This window comes from Homalodisca vitripennis, chromosome 1, assembly GCF_021130785.1.
Source record: "Homalodisca vitripennis isolate AUS2020 chromosome 1, UT_GWSS_2.1, whole genome shotgun sequence".
Classification (NCBI taxonomy): domain Eukaryota; kingdom Metazoa; phylum Arthropoda; class Insecta; order Hemiptera; family Cicadellidae; genus Homalodisca; species Homalodisca vitripennis.
Window position 1 is genome coordinate 142,497,810 of NC_060207.1, and position 20,222 is coordinate 142,518,031.

General features: G+C 31.6%; 1 protein-coding gene across 1 annotated transcript; it reads right to left on the minus strand.

The window, feature by feature from the left end:
• Positions 1–1,875: 1,875 nt before the first annotated feature.
• Positions 1,876–17,123, minus strand: LOC124372532 (ubiquinone biosynthesis protein COQ4 homolog, mitochondrial). The gene is made up of 7 exons (XM_046830932.1): positions 16,559–17,123; positions 12,501–12,597; positions 11,386–11,488; positions 9,640–9,769; positions 6,862–6,955; positions 5,251–5,413; positions 1,876–1,994 (listed from the first exon to the last, which is right to left on the minus strand). The coding sequence occupies exons 1-6, from the start codon at positions 16,749–16,751 to the stop codon at positions 5,254–5,256; spliced, it is 777 nt and encodes a 258-aa protein (XP_046686888.1). The 5' UTR covers positions 16,752–17,123; the 3' UTR covers positions 1,876–1,994; positions 5,251–5,253.
• Positions 17,124–20,222: the final 3,099 nt, after the last annotated feature.

A 20,222-nucleotide genomic window follows, 5' to 3' on the forward strand; every position in this document is an offset into this window, starting at 1 on the left:
GATGGCGTATGTTTAGATACTCATTGTACATTTGCTTATAGAGTTATAAAGCAATTTTGATTTGTTCTATAATTTTTAAAATCTTGATGATAAACTAAAAATTTGGACAGTTTGAGATTTGTTTATAACTTTTAATTTATTATAAAATATAGAAATAAAAAAAAACACATTTTCCACATCAACACACTAACAGTTTAGATCAAATCTAAAGCTAATAATAAAACTAACTACAAATCAAGAAACATTTTAATTAAGTGCTATAGTTTTTACTTAATAAATGTTTTTTTTTTAAATTGTAATTTTAGCAAGTCTATGTTAGACAACAAAAGTTGTGAAAGTGTACTTAGTAGCAGTTATGTATTTTATATTGTATGCTGCTTGATTATAAATAAAATCTTTTTAACAATATGTTTGTATTTTAGAAGAAAAACAATACTTTACTAATAAAACCAAACAGTACTTGAACTCCTGGAGATAGTGCACTGGCATTTAATCACGCCTTCTATCAGTGGAATATTGCTGCTCAAAGGTTTATGTAAACTTTGTAGAAATGTTCATTGACTATAGAAGGTCGAAGTACACTATACCACTTGCCACATAATAGGCTTCGCTGAAGTTGAATTATAAAATTTTGTCTGTAGCTTATTTAATTCTTTACAGACAGACAGACATTCATACAGAAAAGTAATTTTTACAACCCTATGGCAGACAAAGGAGAAAAGCTGTGTCAGCCCACTGAGTGACAGGACTCAATGACAGTGACCCTCGGCTAATTCTGATGGATGGATATGCACCATCATAGAACTGTCTTTTCTATGTAGAAATGAAGTTTTATACAAAATTTAGAGTAAAGATGATATCTTTCTTAACATATTTTGTGGATAGTTAGGTTGCATATTTTACTAAGTAACATATTAAAATTTCATATGGTTGTACTAAAGTTTGTTTAAAATTTATTTATTCTGTGATTTTCTTTTTGCCATCATGGTTATACATAAGAGAAATAAGAAAATGTTCACTTATGCTTAACCAAATCCCAAGGAGTGACATACACCGTCACCAAATCCCATGTTGGTTACATAAAAATGAAACTTCATGGAACATTCTATAAGTCAGTTCTTTTTCAAGATATTATGCAGACAGACAGAAATAAAAATGTTCTAATCGCTTTATGTCTCCATAGGAATTTGTTCACTAAACATAATTTGTGTATAATATCCCTTTTACTGCTATGTAATTTGTTTACTACATGTACCCATACTGCCAGCCATTTCACCAGAAACATGACTTCAAACCGGCAGCCCAGTTTTAAACATTTTATATTTTGCATATGTCATTGCAATTTATGGCAACACACAGCTAAATTTACTTTAATCTTTTTTCTAAAAGATATTAAGATTAACAAACCGTATTAAAATTTTATATACTATAGCTTATAATATGTATTTTATACTTTTGTTTGGATTGTTGACTTGGTACAAATTATTCAGGATCATACTCATCACTTTCTCCAGATTCATTAGCTAACACACAACAAAATACTGAACCAATAAAAAAAACTTGAAAATATCTTTAGAAATATTTTTGGTGTTTTAAAGACATTTTTTGGTGTTTTTGAAGACTTTAAAGACATCAAAATGTTCATTTTTAGCTATAATTATTTTGTTCTAGTAATTATTTTTACAGGATTTTAAATGTTTAGTCAAATGTTTGTTCAAACTAACTCTAACTTACTTAATTTTAAAATATTTTATTTTTCTTCCTTTAATTCCCAAGTAATCCAAGCTTTGTGACTCACTTTCAATCTTTTATAACCCTTCATTTCTCTTGAGAACTATAAAAGTTGGAATGGGTTTATAGTAAAAAAAGGTTTAGTCTAGACTAAAATATTTAATTTAACAACAAATATAATTTCAATAAATACTCTATTTGTTACAGTCTTAGGATAATGTAAAGATTTTTCATATTCTTCTTTAGAGAAAATGTCACAGCACCTGAAACAAAATTTGTAATGGATTTATTAATATCAATACGAGGTGTGTCTAGAAAGTAGTACTGTTTTGATAAACAACAAAGTTTTTAAGATCATTTTATTTTTACATGAACGACTGCACTGATTCGTTTCTACATGACAGAATTTGCTTTTTCCATGTTGACTGCAGATGGGGAATGCGATTCCCAACAGTACAAAATGCAAAGTGCACAGAGGAACTACAGTTTCTGCCACCACACTGTTGCTATTATCGCTCAGTCTGCGAGCCAGTGTGACGGGTGTTTGTAAAATGAAATAAAGAATTACTTTATTAACCCTGGAACTGGCCATCATTTTTCCCAAAATGGCAGGCACTTTTTGGTGATTTTGTAAGGGTTTTGTATTTTAATCACTGCTCATCTATTTTTTAAGATAAAAACATTTTAAAGACATCAATGTCTTTAGAAATAAATGCAGTTTCCCAAAAAAAATATTAAAGGTTGAATCATTTAATGTATTTTTATTTTTTTACAGATTAACGTAAAAATATTAGTAAAGAATAAATTTTTCTCAAAATGTATAGCACCCTCTCAGGTAATATGAAAGTTTTTAGAATAATTCTAAAATATACAAAAGTTTGCTTATATACCTCAATTACAAATTACAAAAAAAAATATTTAGGTAAAAGAAGTTTATTGGTACTTTTGAACAATATATCTATAAAAACTACAAAATCTGAAAAAAGTTTGTATAGCACTATTATGTATACCATTTTCACATTTTGGAATCTATTGGATGAACAAATATTTTTTTCTAAAAGATAAATATATTTAGAAGAGAAAAATATGACATTTATAGAAGTTTACATTGTATAAGATATTTTTATATGGCAACAAACTTTTTTTTTAATTTTTACAAAAGTCAAAATTGTGAAATAAATGCCTAACTTTTTTAGCTAACAATTTTCTTTTCATCCAAATATTATTTATAAAGATAGTACGTTTATTGAAGTTTACAAAAATGTACAACAATGTATTTTTATTTATATTATTTATTTTGTTAAAAAAATAAAACAAGCGATGGTCATAGAAATAAAACGCTAATACCTTCAGAAAAAGTAAAAAAAAAACTTTTTCACTTTTATAATAAATACCTTTGCATAAATTCAAATCAAAATTTAATTATAATTAAAATTAAATTGTCTACAAAATTATAAAACACTGAACCTACGTGAACATAGGCTTATTTTCAGTTTCACAAAAATCCAACCTATTCCCTAAAACTTAACCTAACCTCTACATTTTTCACTTCACTAATTAAAAAAAAAAAACAATAAACAAACTTTTATTTATACACACTAAATAACGAAATGTCTAAAATATCCTAATGAATAGCAAGCAATACACTAATACCGGCAATGGCGTAATAACAACAAAGAAATCAACATGGCAACCATGCGATGCGTTGTTCTTCTCTACTGGCTGAGTCGGTGATTGCGCAACAGAACAAAAATAAAATACTTGTTCATAGTCTTCGTTGTCTATTATACTGTTGCTTAGAGCAATTCTTCTTCTTTGTTTTGATATGATTTTCACTATTTCCAGACAACGATAAAGTAACAAAAATAACAAAATTTAATGAAGCTATTTTCGACGCATTAGGCATTTTGGGATTTTACAAAACACGAGCTTTTCAAACGCTTATTTTAGAAACATTAATTTTCCTACTGGCTATTGAAAAGATGTTTCTGAAAGCCAAGAATACACTGTTTTCAATGACGACACTTACGATCATGTAGAACGTAAACTCACGATAGGGAATTTTTACAAACATACAGTAATTTTAGCGTGTTCGGAAATTACGCAAACAAATGGCAATCGGAAATGTGAACATCCAAGTTTAGAATTTTATAATGAAAGATTTAACTTAACTATAGAGCGTTTTATGGTATAATATGAAACCTTGAATCTTTATCTTTAGATTTACGTATGTTTTACTTCAAAGTAAAAATAGACTTGCTGTGAGAGATCATATCACGACATAGTTAATGCGTCGAAAATAGCTTAGTGCCATTTTGAAACTGTAGTTAATGCGTCGATAATCGCTTAAAGCCAGTTGCAGGGTTAAAGATAAAGTTGAGACCACAGAGGTGGGACCACAGTTCCCACAATTACAAAATGGCAAAATCGATCTAAAGTTTTATCCAGGCAATCTTTCACCAATATTCATCATTGGCATTTGACACATTCTAAACGGTTCAGTTAATCTTTGAGTTATACCAGCAGGATGAGGCCGTGAATTTTCATGTACGAAACCAATTCCACTACTGAGGATTCCTCTACATTTGTTTTGGATTGTATGCTGAGTTTCCTGAAAGTCTAAGTAACATTGTGAATTAATGGTTTCACTTCTGTTAAAAATTCAATGAGCTAAATCTCTTCAAACCTTAACAAAGGCACTGACAATGTAGTCTATAGAATGTTTCTTTTTGGTGAGTTTTTTTGTCTCCACTGCATTCATTATTGTTTGGATTCTGGAAAAAAATGATGAATTCAAATTTTAACACCAGTCACAATCTGGTTCAACAACTCTACTCTTTCATTACTATACTGGGTAAGAAATCTTCGACCCATGCCAAGTCGATTTGTTTTGCCAGAAGCAGCGCAAAAGTCCTTTTAGGACTAAATGCATTTTCTAAACTTCTTAACCTAGGGAACAACATAAAAGGGGGATACGGGGTGAGGTTTATGCCGGGGCTGTATCTATAAAACTTTTCAAGGGGGCAGTTAATGGTTTGGTGAGCTCTGCCAGGGCCATACTAAGACTCTTCCTGTGAGTTTGCAGCACCATGTAGATGCAGTGGAACTCACAAAGCAATCACATATGACAACGAAATATGATAAGGTAGGATAGTTGGGCTGTGCCCAGATTTTGTACACCAATTATAGCAGAACAGGTAGTCCCACCAGTGTGTAAGCCTTTTTATTCGACCTCCTATGGTCCCTTTCTTCAAAATCTTTTCATTAGTACGACTACTTGCTAAAATGTGTGATTCTGTTCAGGCAACCAATTTAGACCTGTGATTACATAAGTGCTCGTCAGACATTTCTATACAGTCTTGGCTCAAAAACTTCGTGAAGCAAAACCATGTGCACTAACATTATTTTGTGAAAAACATGATACCCTTAGTCTTATCATTCTTATCTTATAAGAATGATAAGGCTTAAAATCAATTCTGATTATAATACATTTGAAAACACATTTCCCGAGATACTTACAGACTAATGTACAGCTTTCAGAGGAACAATGTTCAGTTCTTTATGTAGATCGGAGAGAGGTTGATCCCATCGTTTTTCAAAATAAACACAAAGTAGAGGTTTGCTGTTCATTCCAGTCCGGATAGCCCAAGGCAAGTGGGAGCTGATGTACTTTTGCCTCTGTCTGCAATAAAAATTCTCAATTTTATCCTAGACAACTAAGTATATTATTCAAACTTTAACACACATGGTTCGTGAAACTAAGAATAATTTTTATTCAAATTTTTACAATATTTTACTGCATACAAAAGTAAATGATGAGGAATATAAGAATGGTTTTATAATTTCAAACAATGTAAAAGTAAACCATTATACTTTGCTTTGAATCTTTACATAATCAATTGATGTGAACAGGGGAACAAGTAAACAATAAAAAATATCTAGCTCGAAAGTTTATGAGAAATAACAGCAACATAAGCAAAAGCCACATGTTTAATACAATGCCAATAAGTAGAGAAAACAAAAAAAAAGTATCACTTATGGTACTGCTCCATTGTTTATTTCAAACCAATATTACTGAAATTCTAATAAAATTAAAACAAAAACTGATTTTCAGTATTTCTGCAAAAGTTGCAGTTTTAATGTTATTTAATTTTAAGGATTTAAAATGCCTTCCATTTTAAAATTTGGATTTTTGTCTTCAATAAAACTTAACAACACAGGTGCAAATTCTCAATAAGTAATGTTTTATTTTGGTACAGACAGGTGCAATACTATTTATTTTAATAAGATGTGTATGTATAAAGAGAAGGAAACAAAATGTTTCAGGGCATAACTTTTTAGAAAGGTATTGTATTTTTACATAGATAGTTATACCTAATATTCCTTAAGAGTTTTTTATTGATATTGCTCATGTACTTCAGCCCATCCAGCCAGCCCACTCTGTCAAATTTCAGTGGTTCTCAACAATCAACGGTAACATAGTGAAATACCATGTCTCTCAAACTAAACAGTTTAGATAGTGAACCCATTCTATGTGGCATTATCTTTTCATATGGTTGTGTTAAAATCTTACAATAAGTATAAGTGGTGTTGATATATTAGTAAAAAATTAGCTCTGTCTCGGCCAAAAAATTTGAAATAAATAGATTTTTTTATTTTTTGCATTGAATTTTATATATGTATCATCATAAATAATTAAAACATGAAATAAGAGTCATGAAGTAATAAAACTATAATTTTTAAACAATAAAATCTACAACCATATCAATTAAAAAATAAATGTTTCATTTCACTGATTATCATGCCAATGTTTTTAAGTTCCAGTTCACTGAAGTAATAGTATCTAACCCCAGAAATTATTTTCCATTTGTATTAATGAAATTCTCAGGAACCCTGTTACTATGTATAATTTTATTGACATTTTACTTAAAGAAGCTTATATCTTAAGCCCTTGCACTTTTTTTGGATTTCCCATTCTTTAGGTCACTGGCACAAACATTGGTGTTTTAATATAGTAATTACCCTACTAGAAATAAAATATGGTTTTACCACAAAATTAAACAAACCTGAGAAATAAAACGAACTCCAAATAGGTTAGAGGATTGGAGAGGATAAGGTTAATGTTCTTACTTTGGCTTCAATCGCATTGCTCCAAACACTGCTCCTCCAATGCACATTGGCAGTCTGGTCTGGAAAGCTTCCACCCACTTCACTGTGACTTCACCTGAAAATCAAATCAGCTTTAACACTTATGGAAAGACAGGAAATAAAAATGATAGGTAATAAAATTCTATATTTTCTAAAAACACACATATCAAATCTATTTTATTTGCTAAATAGGTCAGCCAGGAACAAACTGGGATTTTTACTAGAACTCTGCAATTCACCTCAATGATATATGAAATCATAGTCACTAAATTATTGCATATGTTTTATTTGCGTTTTATTTATTACATATAAAGTTTTAGTTACATATGAAATATCTGTGACTTAATAAGATAGGAAAAAAGTTAACACCATTTTTTATACTTTTGAACTATGGTTGAGGAACTGTGAAAATCGCTACCTTGTTTTTCTTATTTACTTTTCATGGAGAAAATACTCCAATTCCAATTCCTTAGATTACTGAAAAGTAGAATTAGTTGAGAGGAAATTTGGGCTTCACCTTTTATTAGGGATACATACGTTTTAAAAATTATATTCCAATTAAAATACTTTTGTCTTGATTCTGAATAAGATTAGTTAACCACAGAGTTTATTATATAGTCTTAGTGATAGTCTGGCATTGGGATCTAACACAAATAATAACAAGAATAAATATTTAGTACTTTCAAAAATTAGTCATACCTTCATAAAAACTAGTACTTTAGCTAAAGTTTTATAAAATTATGATTAAAATTACTTTAAATTTTTACTTGATGTGAGCAGAAACTTGCAGAACTTCAACTTAAGAATGTTTGATTATCTTTACGATCTTCTGGACTACAATGAAAACTTTACACTAGAATAATAAACTTAAAAGTTTTGTAATTATTCTACATAAGTAATTAATGCAATAACTTTTGTGTAATTACTCTTCAACATACATTGTGACAAGCACTCTTGTATGTAGCCTACAGGCTAGCCAGATCACATAACTCTGTTGGTGCCTAATAACTGTTCATTGTATTCCAGATTTGTATAATACAAGGGTCTCCCATTTTCTGGATCATACTACATCTTATGACAGCACTACATGACTGATGTGAGAACAGAGTACACCTATGTTCATCATTAATCATTATATACTATTATTATTTTATATTAGTATGTGTGTATGTTTATACACCTTTATAAGATTTGTATAGTTTTTACTCCTAAGCCAATTTGTGATATTCGGTTTATGAATTAAAAAACGTATTAAATTGTGATATTATTTTATAAAAAACCATCTTTGTGGGATATTTCAAATCTGTAGCTTATATACTTACAATTTTGCAAGAAATCTTAGCAAAGCTTGTTTACACAACACTAACTATCTACCTTGTATATTAAAAGCAACAAAATATTTAAAATGTTATTTTACTAACATAAAGTTGTACTAGTACATATCTCTGTGTATAAAAGTTAATAAATCATAATTACTTTACCACAGACTGCTTTATTGTATTAAGTTCGCTTTGCTTTTGTTTATGGTTGGACGTTTGTGTTGTTACTTCTACAAAATTGTTTCTTAATGTTTTAGTTGCAAATATAACATTTTTGCTTTAAACTCATTTTCTCAGACTTTAGTTCTCTTTAATTTTAATGTTTTCTTTTTATCTCCTACATTGTTGAACAGTACTGATTTTATAATGTTTTCATGAATGTATATGTGTGTGTGTGTGTGTGTGTGTGTGTGTGTGTGTGTGTGCGTGTGTGTGTTTTAATAATTTGGATAGCATCAATAATAACAAATAAAGTACAAAAAAGAAGGGTCTGGCCAAAAATGATGCCCAAATCCCATTGAAGCCACATATGCTTTCAGACAGTACACGGACATACAAGATCTCATTTTTCAATCAACAAAACACCATTTCTTATGATTATTACAATTAACTACCATTTAAAAAGAAATAGGATATTTAAACTACATGAAACATGGAAGTTGGCTGAAGAATTGAACTAATTAGGAGTAGCCTTCTCTCATATGCTAGTATAATCAGATAGCTTTTATTTTAGGGGAAGAATTTTAATTTTTAACTTTGACTATAAAACAGGAATATTTTAGAAGACAAAATAATGAAGACCTTTGGAAAAAATAATTTGGCTAAAATTCTTGTCTAAAAAACTTATTTTAATAATCAAATATTAAAGCTTAAAACATTTTTAATTAGATGAACCTTCAGCACAATAAATTATTTGTATCACAACTAAGAAGCACTAATGTCATTAAAGCAATTTCTAAACAAATATGCTTCTTGCTACTACCCGTGACAGCTCATATTTCCTTGCACTGTAACAATACCATTTATATTACTTATGAGGAAATATTTGTGTTCATATAGGTCAATAAAGATCACGATTCTATCTAATTAGTTTAAATTCAATTTTAATTTAAATTAATAAAGAAATTGAAAAATATTTTATCAAAGTCAAAAACAATTTCCAAAAACAGATATTTTTCAAAACAATTCATATAATTTCGTATAAAGATCATCATCTGGAATTGTTATGGTTTAAGATTAAGAAACTAAAGCCCAAAACACACACACATCTTTATATATATATATTTATTTAGATATGTCCCAGCGGAGCAAGTACTTTTTGCGATTCAATGTTTATTGAAATTATATATATAATAGACATTCCAATATTTCGCTATTTATTCTTTGTGTCTATAAACTTTTACCGTAGAGCTAGTACAAAATGTATCATAATTTTTCATACCCAACATGTTGGTGGGCATGCCAAGGATAGCGTGGTTCAAGTCGTGAGTCTCACGATACCTCTGCATCGTGTACGCCAGCTGCACATTGTCTACAAACTGCACTGGTAGCCGAGAGTCTGGAGTCACTTTCTAGAACATACCAGTGTTCTTTCTTTATAATGCACAATTGATGGCATTTAGTTTCAGGCAGATTCCACATTGCAGTTGTATACTTTTGTCAATTTTTGTCACTGGTAGTAAAAAGTACTTTATGAACTGATACATTTATTTAACAGGAGTCTAGATACTAAATTAACACTCCTTTTTGGCACTCTGTTATTAAGGCTCCGATCAAATAGTGGTACATAAGTGTTCTGTATTAAATTTCAGTTAAATATAATTTAAAAAATATGTTTATAAAAATTGTATGTTAAGTCTGGTCAAATAACAAGAAACTAAGCCACTTCATTCAATACTTCCAACCAAGGGCTTTGTCTCCAATTGTCACATCTGATTGAAATCAAATCTTTCCTTGACCCCCTAAAATGGTTATGTCAAATGTTGTAAAGAACCCTTTTCAAAATAAACTCCCAGTGTAATGTTGTAAAAGAATATTTTTACCCTCAAACTGTACACCGCCATCTCCAAAAGTGTCCAGTATTAATTTTGTGGTAAAAAACAAGTAACAGAATGTTCATGGTAAATTTAGGTAGGATCCGTCAAATAAGAAAATATAAAGACCAATACATGTATTTATTCCATTCATCTAAGAACTTTGCTCTCTTTGTTATATTTAATTAAAATCAGACTTTTCTATAATTACGAATCAACCCATAAAATAACTATATATAGTGGCGCGAGCGACTCTAAGAGAACGGCACACTCGACAGGACGACAAGCTGCAACTGCCGCGTGTGCGGTTGGAGGCTACAAAAAGGTCCTTCTCGTACTTTGGACCCCAGGAGTACAATGCCTTACCACCAGTTATAAAGACTTTGTCTGTTAAAACTTTCAAAAAGGAAGTTAAAACTGTATAGGTACCTTAATGATGTATTGTTGTTTAAGTATGAATTTTCTATGTAAATTACCAGCACGCAATATTTGGGTGTCACAGTTTTAAAATACAAATTGTACTGTTATGATTAGTTTGACGTGAGTCGATTTGTAAAACAGATTGTAAACTGAAATCCGCTCAAGAATAAAGGCCTTATTTATTTATTTATATTGTTTTGTAAATGATACTTAAAACACTCCTGGAACCGAGTTTGAAGTTTGAAGGCTTCGCCCTGGGTCTCTGCCCCCTTGGTTCCAAATATGTTCAGTATCAATTCTTGGTTAATAAATAACTCATAGATTCCGTGGACCCACCAAAATTTCGTGGAAGATGAGTCCCATCACTTATGGGAGATGAACAAGGAAGAAACAGAAAACAATTAGTCAAATGTATCTAAATGATATGAACAAGAAGAAAATTATAGCCATAATTATCAAAGGGATTGCAAGTATCCTGACAATGCCTTATTCATAAAATGTGAAGAGAGTTTCCATTGTCTTGACAACTCTGCTTGTTAAAAACTTTATAATAAGCATTTATTAAGGACAGTATAATGCATACCATTGCATTGATTTAGCTGTCCTGTTCTGATATACCAAAACTTCAGCAAAATTATTGACTTCATTTAGTAAACCAGCGCTGACAACAAAATGTTCAATTTTGTACTGATTTTTTAACAATAAACAGCACACACACTTTTAAACAGACTTACATTTTTCTCCAGGAAGTTGTGATAGACTTTCCCTACAGTTCCCTCCGGCAGTAATCTCAATTGTTCAAGATCCACAGTTTTTGAGTTAATTCTTGGAGCTTCCCTGAAAAAAACCAGATGTGTTTTCACTGACTTTTTTTTAATTAGCAAATTATGTCATAAATTTATAACACAATAAATAAAACTAAAATGAATTCGTCGTCTTTACGTTTATGAATTAACATAGTTACACACTATCAATGCTATTTTATTCACTATGAAATAGTTAACTTACCACTTAATTTTTTAATGAAATTTTTTTGTTATTTTATATAAATACTAATCAGTGAAACCATTGGTTAGTAGAGTGAAACGCCGCCTACCGCATCAGAATACGACGATCCAGTCAGAAATGGCAACGCATAATGTACTTCACAATGTGTACCTAAAACAACCCGCCATTTCTGATTGGATAAACCTTTTGAGATGCGGTTTACGGCATTCAACTCTACTAAGTGAGCTCTTTAAAATGAGGTATCACTCGACCCATGCTTTAATTTAATATTTCCATGTTTTCCTCTGTGGGCCATCCCCCCATGGTTGGCATGTCATGGTAATAGCAAGGAAAAATAGTTTACATAGCCATATGACACTGTGCAAAGTTTATAGATGCTATCTGCTATGGTTTGTAAAATATTAAGCCGTACCCAGACTTTTCAAACACCTTGTATAAGCGGGGAGGAGCTAACGGACGTCAAAACGAAATTTAAAAAGACATACTTACTTAAAATTGCACATTTATAAGGTCTTAAAACTTAACAACTTTCAGTTGGAAGATTCCTGAGCCTATTATTGGAGGGTATTTTATACTTCCCAAACGACCCAGTGAATCAACTTCCCCCAAAATAATTTTCCATATATGCCACTTTAAATTGACTAATGCCTTTTATATGGAATATTCTAGCGATTCAGGATCTAGAAACTTTCAAATTGGTGAATAAACTTAATCAGCTGATTTGATTAATTACAATTTAGTAGGTTTTATATAATCTTCGACCACCTCATGCTACTTGTTTGAGTTACGTTAAGCTGTTTGATAACGTATGTATGCTAACTCTAGTTTAAATCTGAATTACCTCAGTATCTCCCTCCCTTCCTCACTTTCCAGCATTGTGGCATGCATAAATTGTAAGGCTCGTTCACCAGACGCTTCACCAAGAATGGCTATCATATCTGTAATAAATCAGTCAAGTCTGTAATGAGAGTATGATTTACACATTGACAGCAGTGTTGTATCTCGCTGTTACTCTGGCTGTGTTTGATTCATACATTGTCTCAAAAAGTAATAAAGACGTTAATGTAAACAACTGCCAGGTCAGTTGTTATATGAATTACGTAGGCAGTTAAAATATAAGGAAATTTGTTTTTAGTTGGTCATTGTGTTTCTTCAGAGTGAGGGTATAAGTTTGTTGTGTAATTTGTGCGTTACTTTTAAATCAAGAAAAGCTACTTTTGTGTGATTGGAAGTTACCATATGGTATGTAAGTACATGGTACGTACAATATAGTTACGTTAGTTTTGCTTATTTATAAAACTTATGTTTGTTTTGAACACTATTTATTGGTTTGCTAAAAGTTAGATTCAATTGGTAAGCATTATTTTCAAATTTATTCTTCTTATCCACACTGGAAATGAGATTTGCGTTATTAGCCTAATACTATTGTACTTCTCAACAACACAATATAAGATTTCAGGGTATGAAAATAACAAATCATGAATTTTAGAACATTTTAACATGAAACAGGGCAGCACATGTTACAGCTGCCTGCGCTGGTCGCCACCACGCACTTGTGTCATATTGATGTGAACTTTTATTCTTGGAAAGTCTAAATTAACAAAACTAAATAAAACTAGTTTTATTTAGGTGAAATTCCCCTGATTTCAGCATTATTGTTATATTATGTACCCAAAGATAACGTAATGGCTGATGTCAGCAGAAACCAATAGGAGGTTGACTTACAATCATAACTAAACCACGTGATGCCCGTACAAAAATGAAATATTACTCTGCATGAGAAAAGTAGCTCCACTTTTAATATTCTATAACTTCTTTATTTGTCATTTCCATCAATTGAAACCTTATTGTTTTGTTCAGGACAACGATAGCAATAGGTAATAACACAAAACTCGTATTTTGCTGCTCCGGCTGTTAACTTCACAATTGCCGTGGATTATAATTTCAAGTACACCAAGCGAGAAGTGGACACTTCCTGGGAAATGAAAGCCTTGTAAGCTACCTACAGCAACCTGATAGCTCTACAGCCAGTCCAGGATTAATCAGCAATATTTAGACTATTTTAATAGCCTAGTTGTTCAAAACAAATTTAGACCCTTTCCGATCCAATCTATCAGTAAATACTATTCTAGATTTCAACTAATCGTTGCAGTACAATAAGCGGATAACATAACATTGAATCATTGATCTTTCCAATAATCTAAACTACCAAACAATAAATAATTAAAATGATAGGATATTATATGATTAAAGGCCGAGGCGGATAATCACGAATTTGACGTTATCAACGTATTCTGCTCACCCTCCTGAACAAAAAATATATATAGTATTAGGGGGTGCAAATGACAAATAACATGATTTTAGGGGGTATATTCATAAGTAGTTAAGTTTCTAATGTTTTAATGTTCAGTTTGTGTGCTGTGTCTGGATAATCTGTTTACTTGAATATTATCTGCGGCCGGGACTGATAGCAGCCTGATAACGTATCTGTTATGTGAGTTCTCCTGGGCATGAGTCAATGCTTCAGCTTCACAAGATATCATGTTAAGTAGGTTGGATTGAGTGAGTGTGTTACAATTATGAATCAACCATCCACTAGTTCGACCAACCCTAGTGAATTGTGTGTGTCGGAGTGTTTAGTAGGGCACGTAAAGAGTTTACGTTTTAACCGAAAATAAATTATTTCCTTTTAATTGTACATGGAATTTTTAATAATGAGTGTATTTGTTCGTCGTGCGGTCGCGTGTTGTTTTTAAACCGGGAGACTTTGTTGTTTCGTTGCGATAGGAAAATTAGAAAAAGTAGTAAAAAAAAGTTTTAAATGTTGCAATGTTAAAAAATCCACTTTATTGTTGCTGCTGCTCAGCTATATCCGCCAACACACTAATGGTAAGTGTTCTCTGTTAATATCCATCTATATATTTATATTAGAGTTTTTCATGATTTATTAAGTTTTTTTCACTTTACATAATTGCCTTTGCATTACATTTCAATTAATATTTCTGATCAGCCCCTCTGGAATTTGGGATTTTACTGCTAGGTACTATCTCGAGGGATGTTTTTTCTTTCGTTGACATCAGCGCGGGGCAGCACCGAAGGTGTTTTTTTGTGTTTGGAGAAATGTAGGGGTAAAACACGGAAGTACAATAAAGCGACGCACCAGCGGTGCTGCCCCGCGCTGATGGCCGGAGGCACTCGTCTCATTTCGATAACAAGTAATTAATTTGTAGCTCGAAATCAAGAAAAACATTGTTCATTTGGATCAAAATACTGTTCATTTCAGTATTATTTTTCATTTACGTTTGCAAAGATGGCGGTGCATCCGATGACGTCATCACGAAGTTGAAACATGGTCACAAAAGGTCACGTGACGCTCGACGTGGATGTACAACATGGAAATATTACTCCGCGCATGAATAGTTGTTTAATTTTTTATTTTCGTTATTTCTCATTTCCACCCCATCAAACCTTATACTTTTTTTGTTCTATAGGACGATTCCAATAAGTTAATAACGCAAAACTCGTATTTTTCCGCTCCGGCCATTAATATGATAATTACCAAATGATATCATTTAGTTATGTTATTGGTAAATACATCACTTAATTATGAATGTAAAATATCAATGTGCATACATTACATGTAACAAACGAAGCAGTGGTATTGATTCAATTTTGTAACTTAAACAATTCTTAATGTTATGTTTAGTGCTCAAATAGATCAGTACCATTGATTACCGCTTAAAATATACATTTGTTATAAACAACCATATTCAGTCTCATTTCACTTTAGGCCTTTTTCTAAAACGCTATAGCTAATTGTCTTTTAACTTGTTTTAACCTTTCCAGCGTTATTGACGCGGATCCGCGGAGGGCCACTACAAGCTCAAAACGTTATTGCCGTGGATCCGCGTTTTTGCATTCTTTATTTTCTTACTGCTATGTTAGTTGAATATTTTGCTGCTAGATGGTTCTAGTAGTCATGCGACATACAGACGGGTTGCCCTGCCTCAAATTCTGTTACAATGGGAGTGGCAGTTGTTTCTAATTGGCCAAACACTGTCTAGCGGGCGTGGCCCCGCGCCTTTCACAAAGTCATTGACGGGAGCTCCCGTCAAGCATCTAGTCAGTTAGTTAGTGAGAAGCGTCCGATACACGCACATGTATTTCGGTTATCGCTAATTTTCTGTTGTGTCCTATTCTTTTTAAAGTAAATTATTCATATTATATACAGCAGATTCCAGTATTTATTTAGGCCTAGTGTTTTTTTACCATTATTCGTGTGAATGGTGAATCCAGACGATTCGGAATTTGAAGATTTGGTAATTCTGAGCAATTACTTGGTCAACCCCAAACTTTTTAATATTTTACTACGGTCATAAGGATGTTCTCAGAAAGCAAGAAACATAATTCAAGCCCCGCAAGGCTGTCCTACAGGTTGTCTACTTTTGTATTTTTCTAATTTTATTGGTTTGTAATATAGTATATGTTTATCTATAAAACTGTGTTTCATTCCCCTACTTACTGAATAAATGATAAAAATATTAGTGACAACTACACTGCTATACTACGATATTCTCAAAAGTTAAAAATTAGCCTAGGAAATCCAAAAAGGGCTAAACAAATTTTATTTACCGTTAAATAACTCTATTTTGACATACAGAAACGAAAATAAATTTAACTTTACACATTGGAAATTTAAAAAAATTTTAACTATCAAAGATCAGGTCCAATTTTTCATGACGCTTAAAGGGTTAATTCACTTAAGACAATGTTTATTTTACTGGTAATAATTGCAAATAAAGATCAAGGTAAATAATTCAGATAGTTCTGATAAATGAATAAATTTGGTTTAACAATCTAATGTCTCGGTGGCTGCTTATTATATTGAAGCCAACTAACCTCCTCTTGTTGGGTTCATGAGGGACACAAGTGAAGCACCAACACTTAGAGCGAGTTTTTGAAATGTTGTTGTTGGAATATATAATGACTTGTAATCTTCAGAGAATGTACTTAATTCCCTTTTCAACACAATATTATTTTTCTTCCAGTATCTACAAAACTGGCATACACTTTTTGAAAATGAAGAACTCATACTTTATCTCACTTATTTAAGTATTTAGTAGGATCCAACCATTCAAAGTAATAAGACTAAAAGAAAATAAAAGTTTTGATTATAAGCCTAAGTCTCCAAATCCTGTGTATAAATACAGTTTAGAGCGTTGTTTTAAAATTTTTACGACAAGTTATAAAGCAATTAAATTTAAAAAGAATTTGTTGTATTGTGTTATTAAACTGAGCAAACTCCAAGTAACATTCTTGTTTCTTAGAACATAACCTTGTGAATCAAATATAAATACAACAGGCTTCTGCTATACAAATATACAACTTCAAATCTCCACAGCTGTTTCGAAAGCTGACCACCGGGGCACCGTGAAGTTAGCGTCACCCTTGAGTATGAAACCTTCTGATTGAACTATAAAACGAAATGAAGAAATGTAAATTTACATAGGATCCAAAGTTGTTATTTTATGGTAAGAGTATTCAATCTATTACAGCCCCATTGAAATAATTCCTCAACGTTTATATGTGTCAAAAATATTGTATTATACATTATATCATATTATATTAACAATTAGATATTTCTTAAATGTTTTCGATGTAACCTGAGAAAAATAGAAATTGTAAAAGCAAGTACGGTACGTTCAAATAATATATAATAGTATTTTTAGCTTTAGTGTGAATAGAAACACCAGGTTGATTTAACCCTTTCCCTGGATTTGTCCCATATATGGGACGATTTTTGTAATAATATTAAAAATTAATAAATGGCTATTCTAGGCCTTGGAGTGCATTGAACTGCCACTAGATAGGACTACTGTACAATGTTGTACAGTGGTACACTCTATTGGGATTTCTGAAAAAAAACTTAAAATACACTTTCCCACTCAAAACAAGGTAACCTAAATATATCGATGAGGAAAATACTTTTTATGTTTATAACAGTTTGGCATTTTAGTATTTTGTCAAATATAAATTGTTTTCACAAAATATATGATATATATGATCCAAATAAATATCTCTCAGATGATTTAGTAGCGAAATGTTAACTATGGTGATATTTAATGAATCGTCCCACATATGGGACAAATCCACACAATGGTGTCTCAACTGATTGTTGTTTCAGTAAACAGTGAACAACTGAATGTGTCTGTGTAAGTATTTAGCTGTGTTTTGCAAGATGTTTCGTGGCCTAAGAGATGTTTTTGTCAATGACAATGATATCATTGCATTGATAGATGAAGGGAATCTATCAGAAATTGATGAACTAGACGACGAAATAGAAGGAAATGAACTTGAAGAAAACGAAGATAAGATCATTTCAAACATTTTACTAATAAACAAATCAGTTTACATTCAAGTCCAAAGACCTGAAGTTGTTCAAAGATACAACAAGAGTACGGGAGGAGTGGATAAGGTTGACTTTCTTGTTTCTATTTATAGAACATTTATTTGAAGCAAGAAATGGACACTCAGGATGATCAAACATGCCATCGACCTGGCAGTGACCAATGCTTAGCTTCAGTATATTAGGGATGCCACACAACTAAAAATTCCTAAGAAACAAAAACTTTGACTTATTAAAATTTTGTCAGCATGTAGGAATAACTCTAGATGTAAAAACCCTGGTTGCAAGCAGAAAACCTTTTGCAATGTGCACAAAGTGCTCAGTCACCTTGTGTGTTGCTAGAAACAGGAACGGTTTTTTTTTTAATTCCACAGCAAATAAGTGAGATAAAAGTGAGCAGCATTATTGGAAATATTATAAACTGTAATGACAAAACATTTTATGCTACCCCTAGTTATAAAAACTTGTGAAAATTTGTATTTACTTTAAACTTTTTGAAAAACCAAAAATGTGAAATTTTAGTTTCATATTATTTTTTTATTATTATAACTCAGTGGCAAGTAACTGTACACTAATAAATTGAAGAAATAATGTAAAATGTTGTGTTTTATTGAAATTTTACCCAACAGAACCGTAATTAAAAAATATATATCTTAACTATAAGCGACCTTTATGTGGATGTGTCCCATATATGGGACGATCCATATCTTGGTAACCGGAAGTTGGATCGTAAAATCTTTTACATCAAAATTCATAAAAAAAATTAAAGAATTAATATACTAAAAATTAAATTTCTATCACCATTTTTGAAAATTATCCAGTGAAAGGGTTAAAGTTTTGAGTAATACAGTTTTGATTAATGGCGTCACCGTAGCAGACAAACTATGATATATTTTCAAATAACACATCGGCAGCTGATATCATTCAAACTTTCGCATACTCAATTTATTCGTCTTTGTATTAGTAAATAATTCATACAAGATTATGAGGAGTATTATAAATTGAATAGAAATTTATTTTTTTACCTTTCAATTGGTACCCATATTTATTAGAGTAGTATTTCAAAGTGCAATGTTGGTTTATAAAATGGATCTTTTGCTTAGTACAAGAAACTGATGAAACCTATCATTGCATGACCTCCACCATTTCTAGCGGAGTATGAATAAAGGTACTTTGGGATTATACCGACCACACCAGTATGAAGAACACAAAAATATAAATTTATAGAAACAAACATGATAGAACGAAAAAACAACTCTTTAATTACAAACTTACAAGCATTTCCAGGTATTGTGATCGGTATTGTTGTCGCTGTTATCTTTCTCGAGAATCCCGATTACGGCAGGCCGCGCGGCATCATATGAGTTTTTTGCACGGTACATAATTACCTTTCCATTACAATTCAATTTATATTTCTGATCAGCCCCTCTAGAATTTGATATTTTACTGATAGGTACTATCTCGAGGGATGTTTTTTTCTTTCGTTGACATCAGCGCGGGGCAGCACCGAAGGTGTTTTTTTGTGTTTGGAGAAATGTAGGGGTAAAACACGGAAGTACAATAAAGCGACGCACCAGCTGAAAGGGCGGCGAGACTCTGCAATCACGTTATCTACTAGACCGCTCGACTTTGAGCTCTGTCTGAGGATGGGGAGGGGTTTGTGATAAGACAATTCCTGTTTTATATTGACGAAATATTGTTCTACGCTATTCTAGTAATCAGTAGAAGCAAAATGTCAAATAACGATTTATGTCTGGGCGTGGTCGGTATAATCCCAAAGTACCGAATAATTATATAGTTATGCTTTACAATGTATCTAAATATTTTTCTACTTATTTATTGAGTGGAAACTTGACACGATTTGAATTTTATTGTTTACACCGAGACATTTATTCTATTTTTTAAACCATCAACATTCTCATGATAGTCTTAACACTGTGTATTTAACTAGAGATATTAATTTAAGTTGTAATTTAAAATATATAATCAGTTGCTAGTGCATTAATTCCGAGTGGTATATTAAAAATATTATGCATTCCTATTAGAACGATTATTTTTGTCATCCTTCCGGAAAGAGCAAGGATTTCTACACGAACTTCTTTTGTTGTCTTTCCCCCTCGGCACACTCACCAAGACCTGGAATATCCCGAAATGACA

Bases quoted from the DNA above. Each gene is read 5' to 3' on its own strand.
- LOC124372532 (XM_046830932.1), bottom strand. From the start codon at position 16,751: ATGAGTTCTTCATTTTCAAAAAGTGTATGCCAGTTTTGTAGATACTGG. The intron at 11,489-12,500 runs GTAATTCAGATT...GGTTTTTTTCAG, and splicing joins GAAGGGAGGGAGATACTGAG to GGAAGCTCCAAGAATTAACT. The intron at 9,770-11,385 runs GTAAGTCTGTTT...GGTATGTTCTAG, and splicing joins ACAACTTCCTGGAGAAAAAT to AAAGTGACTCCAGACTCTCG.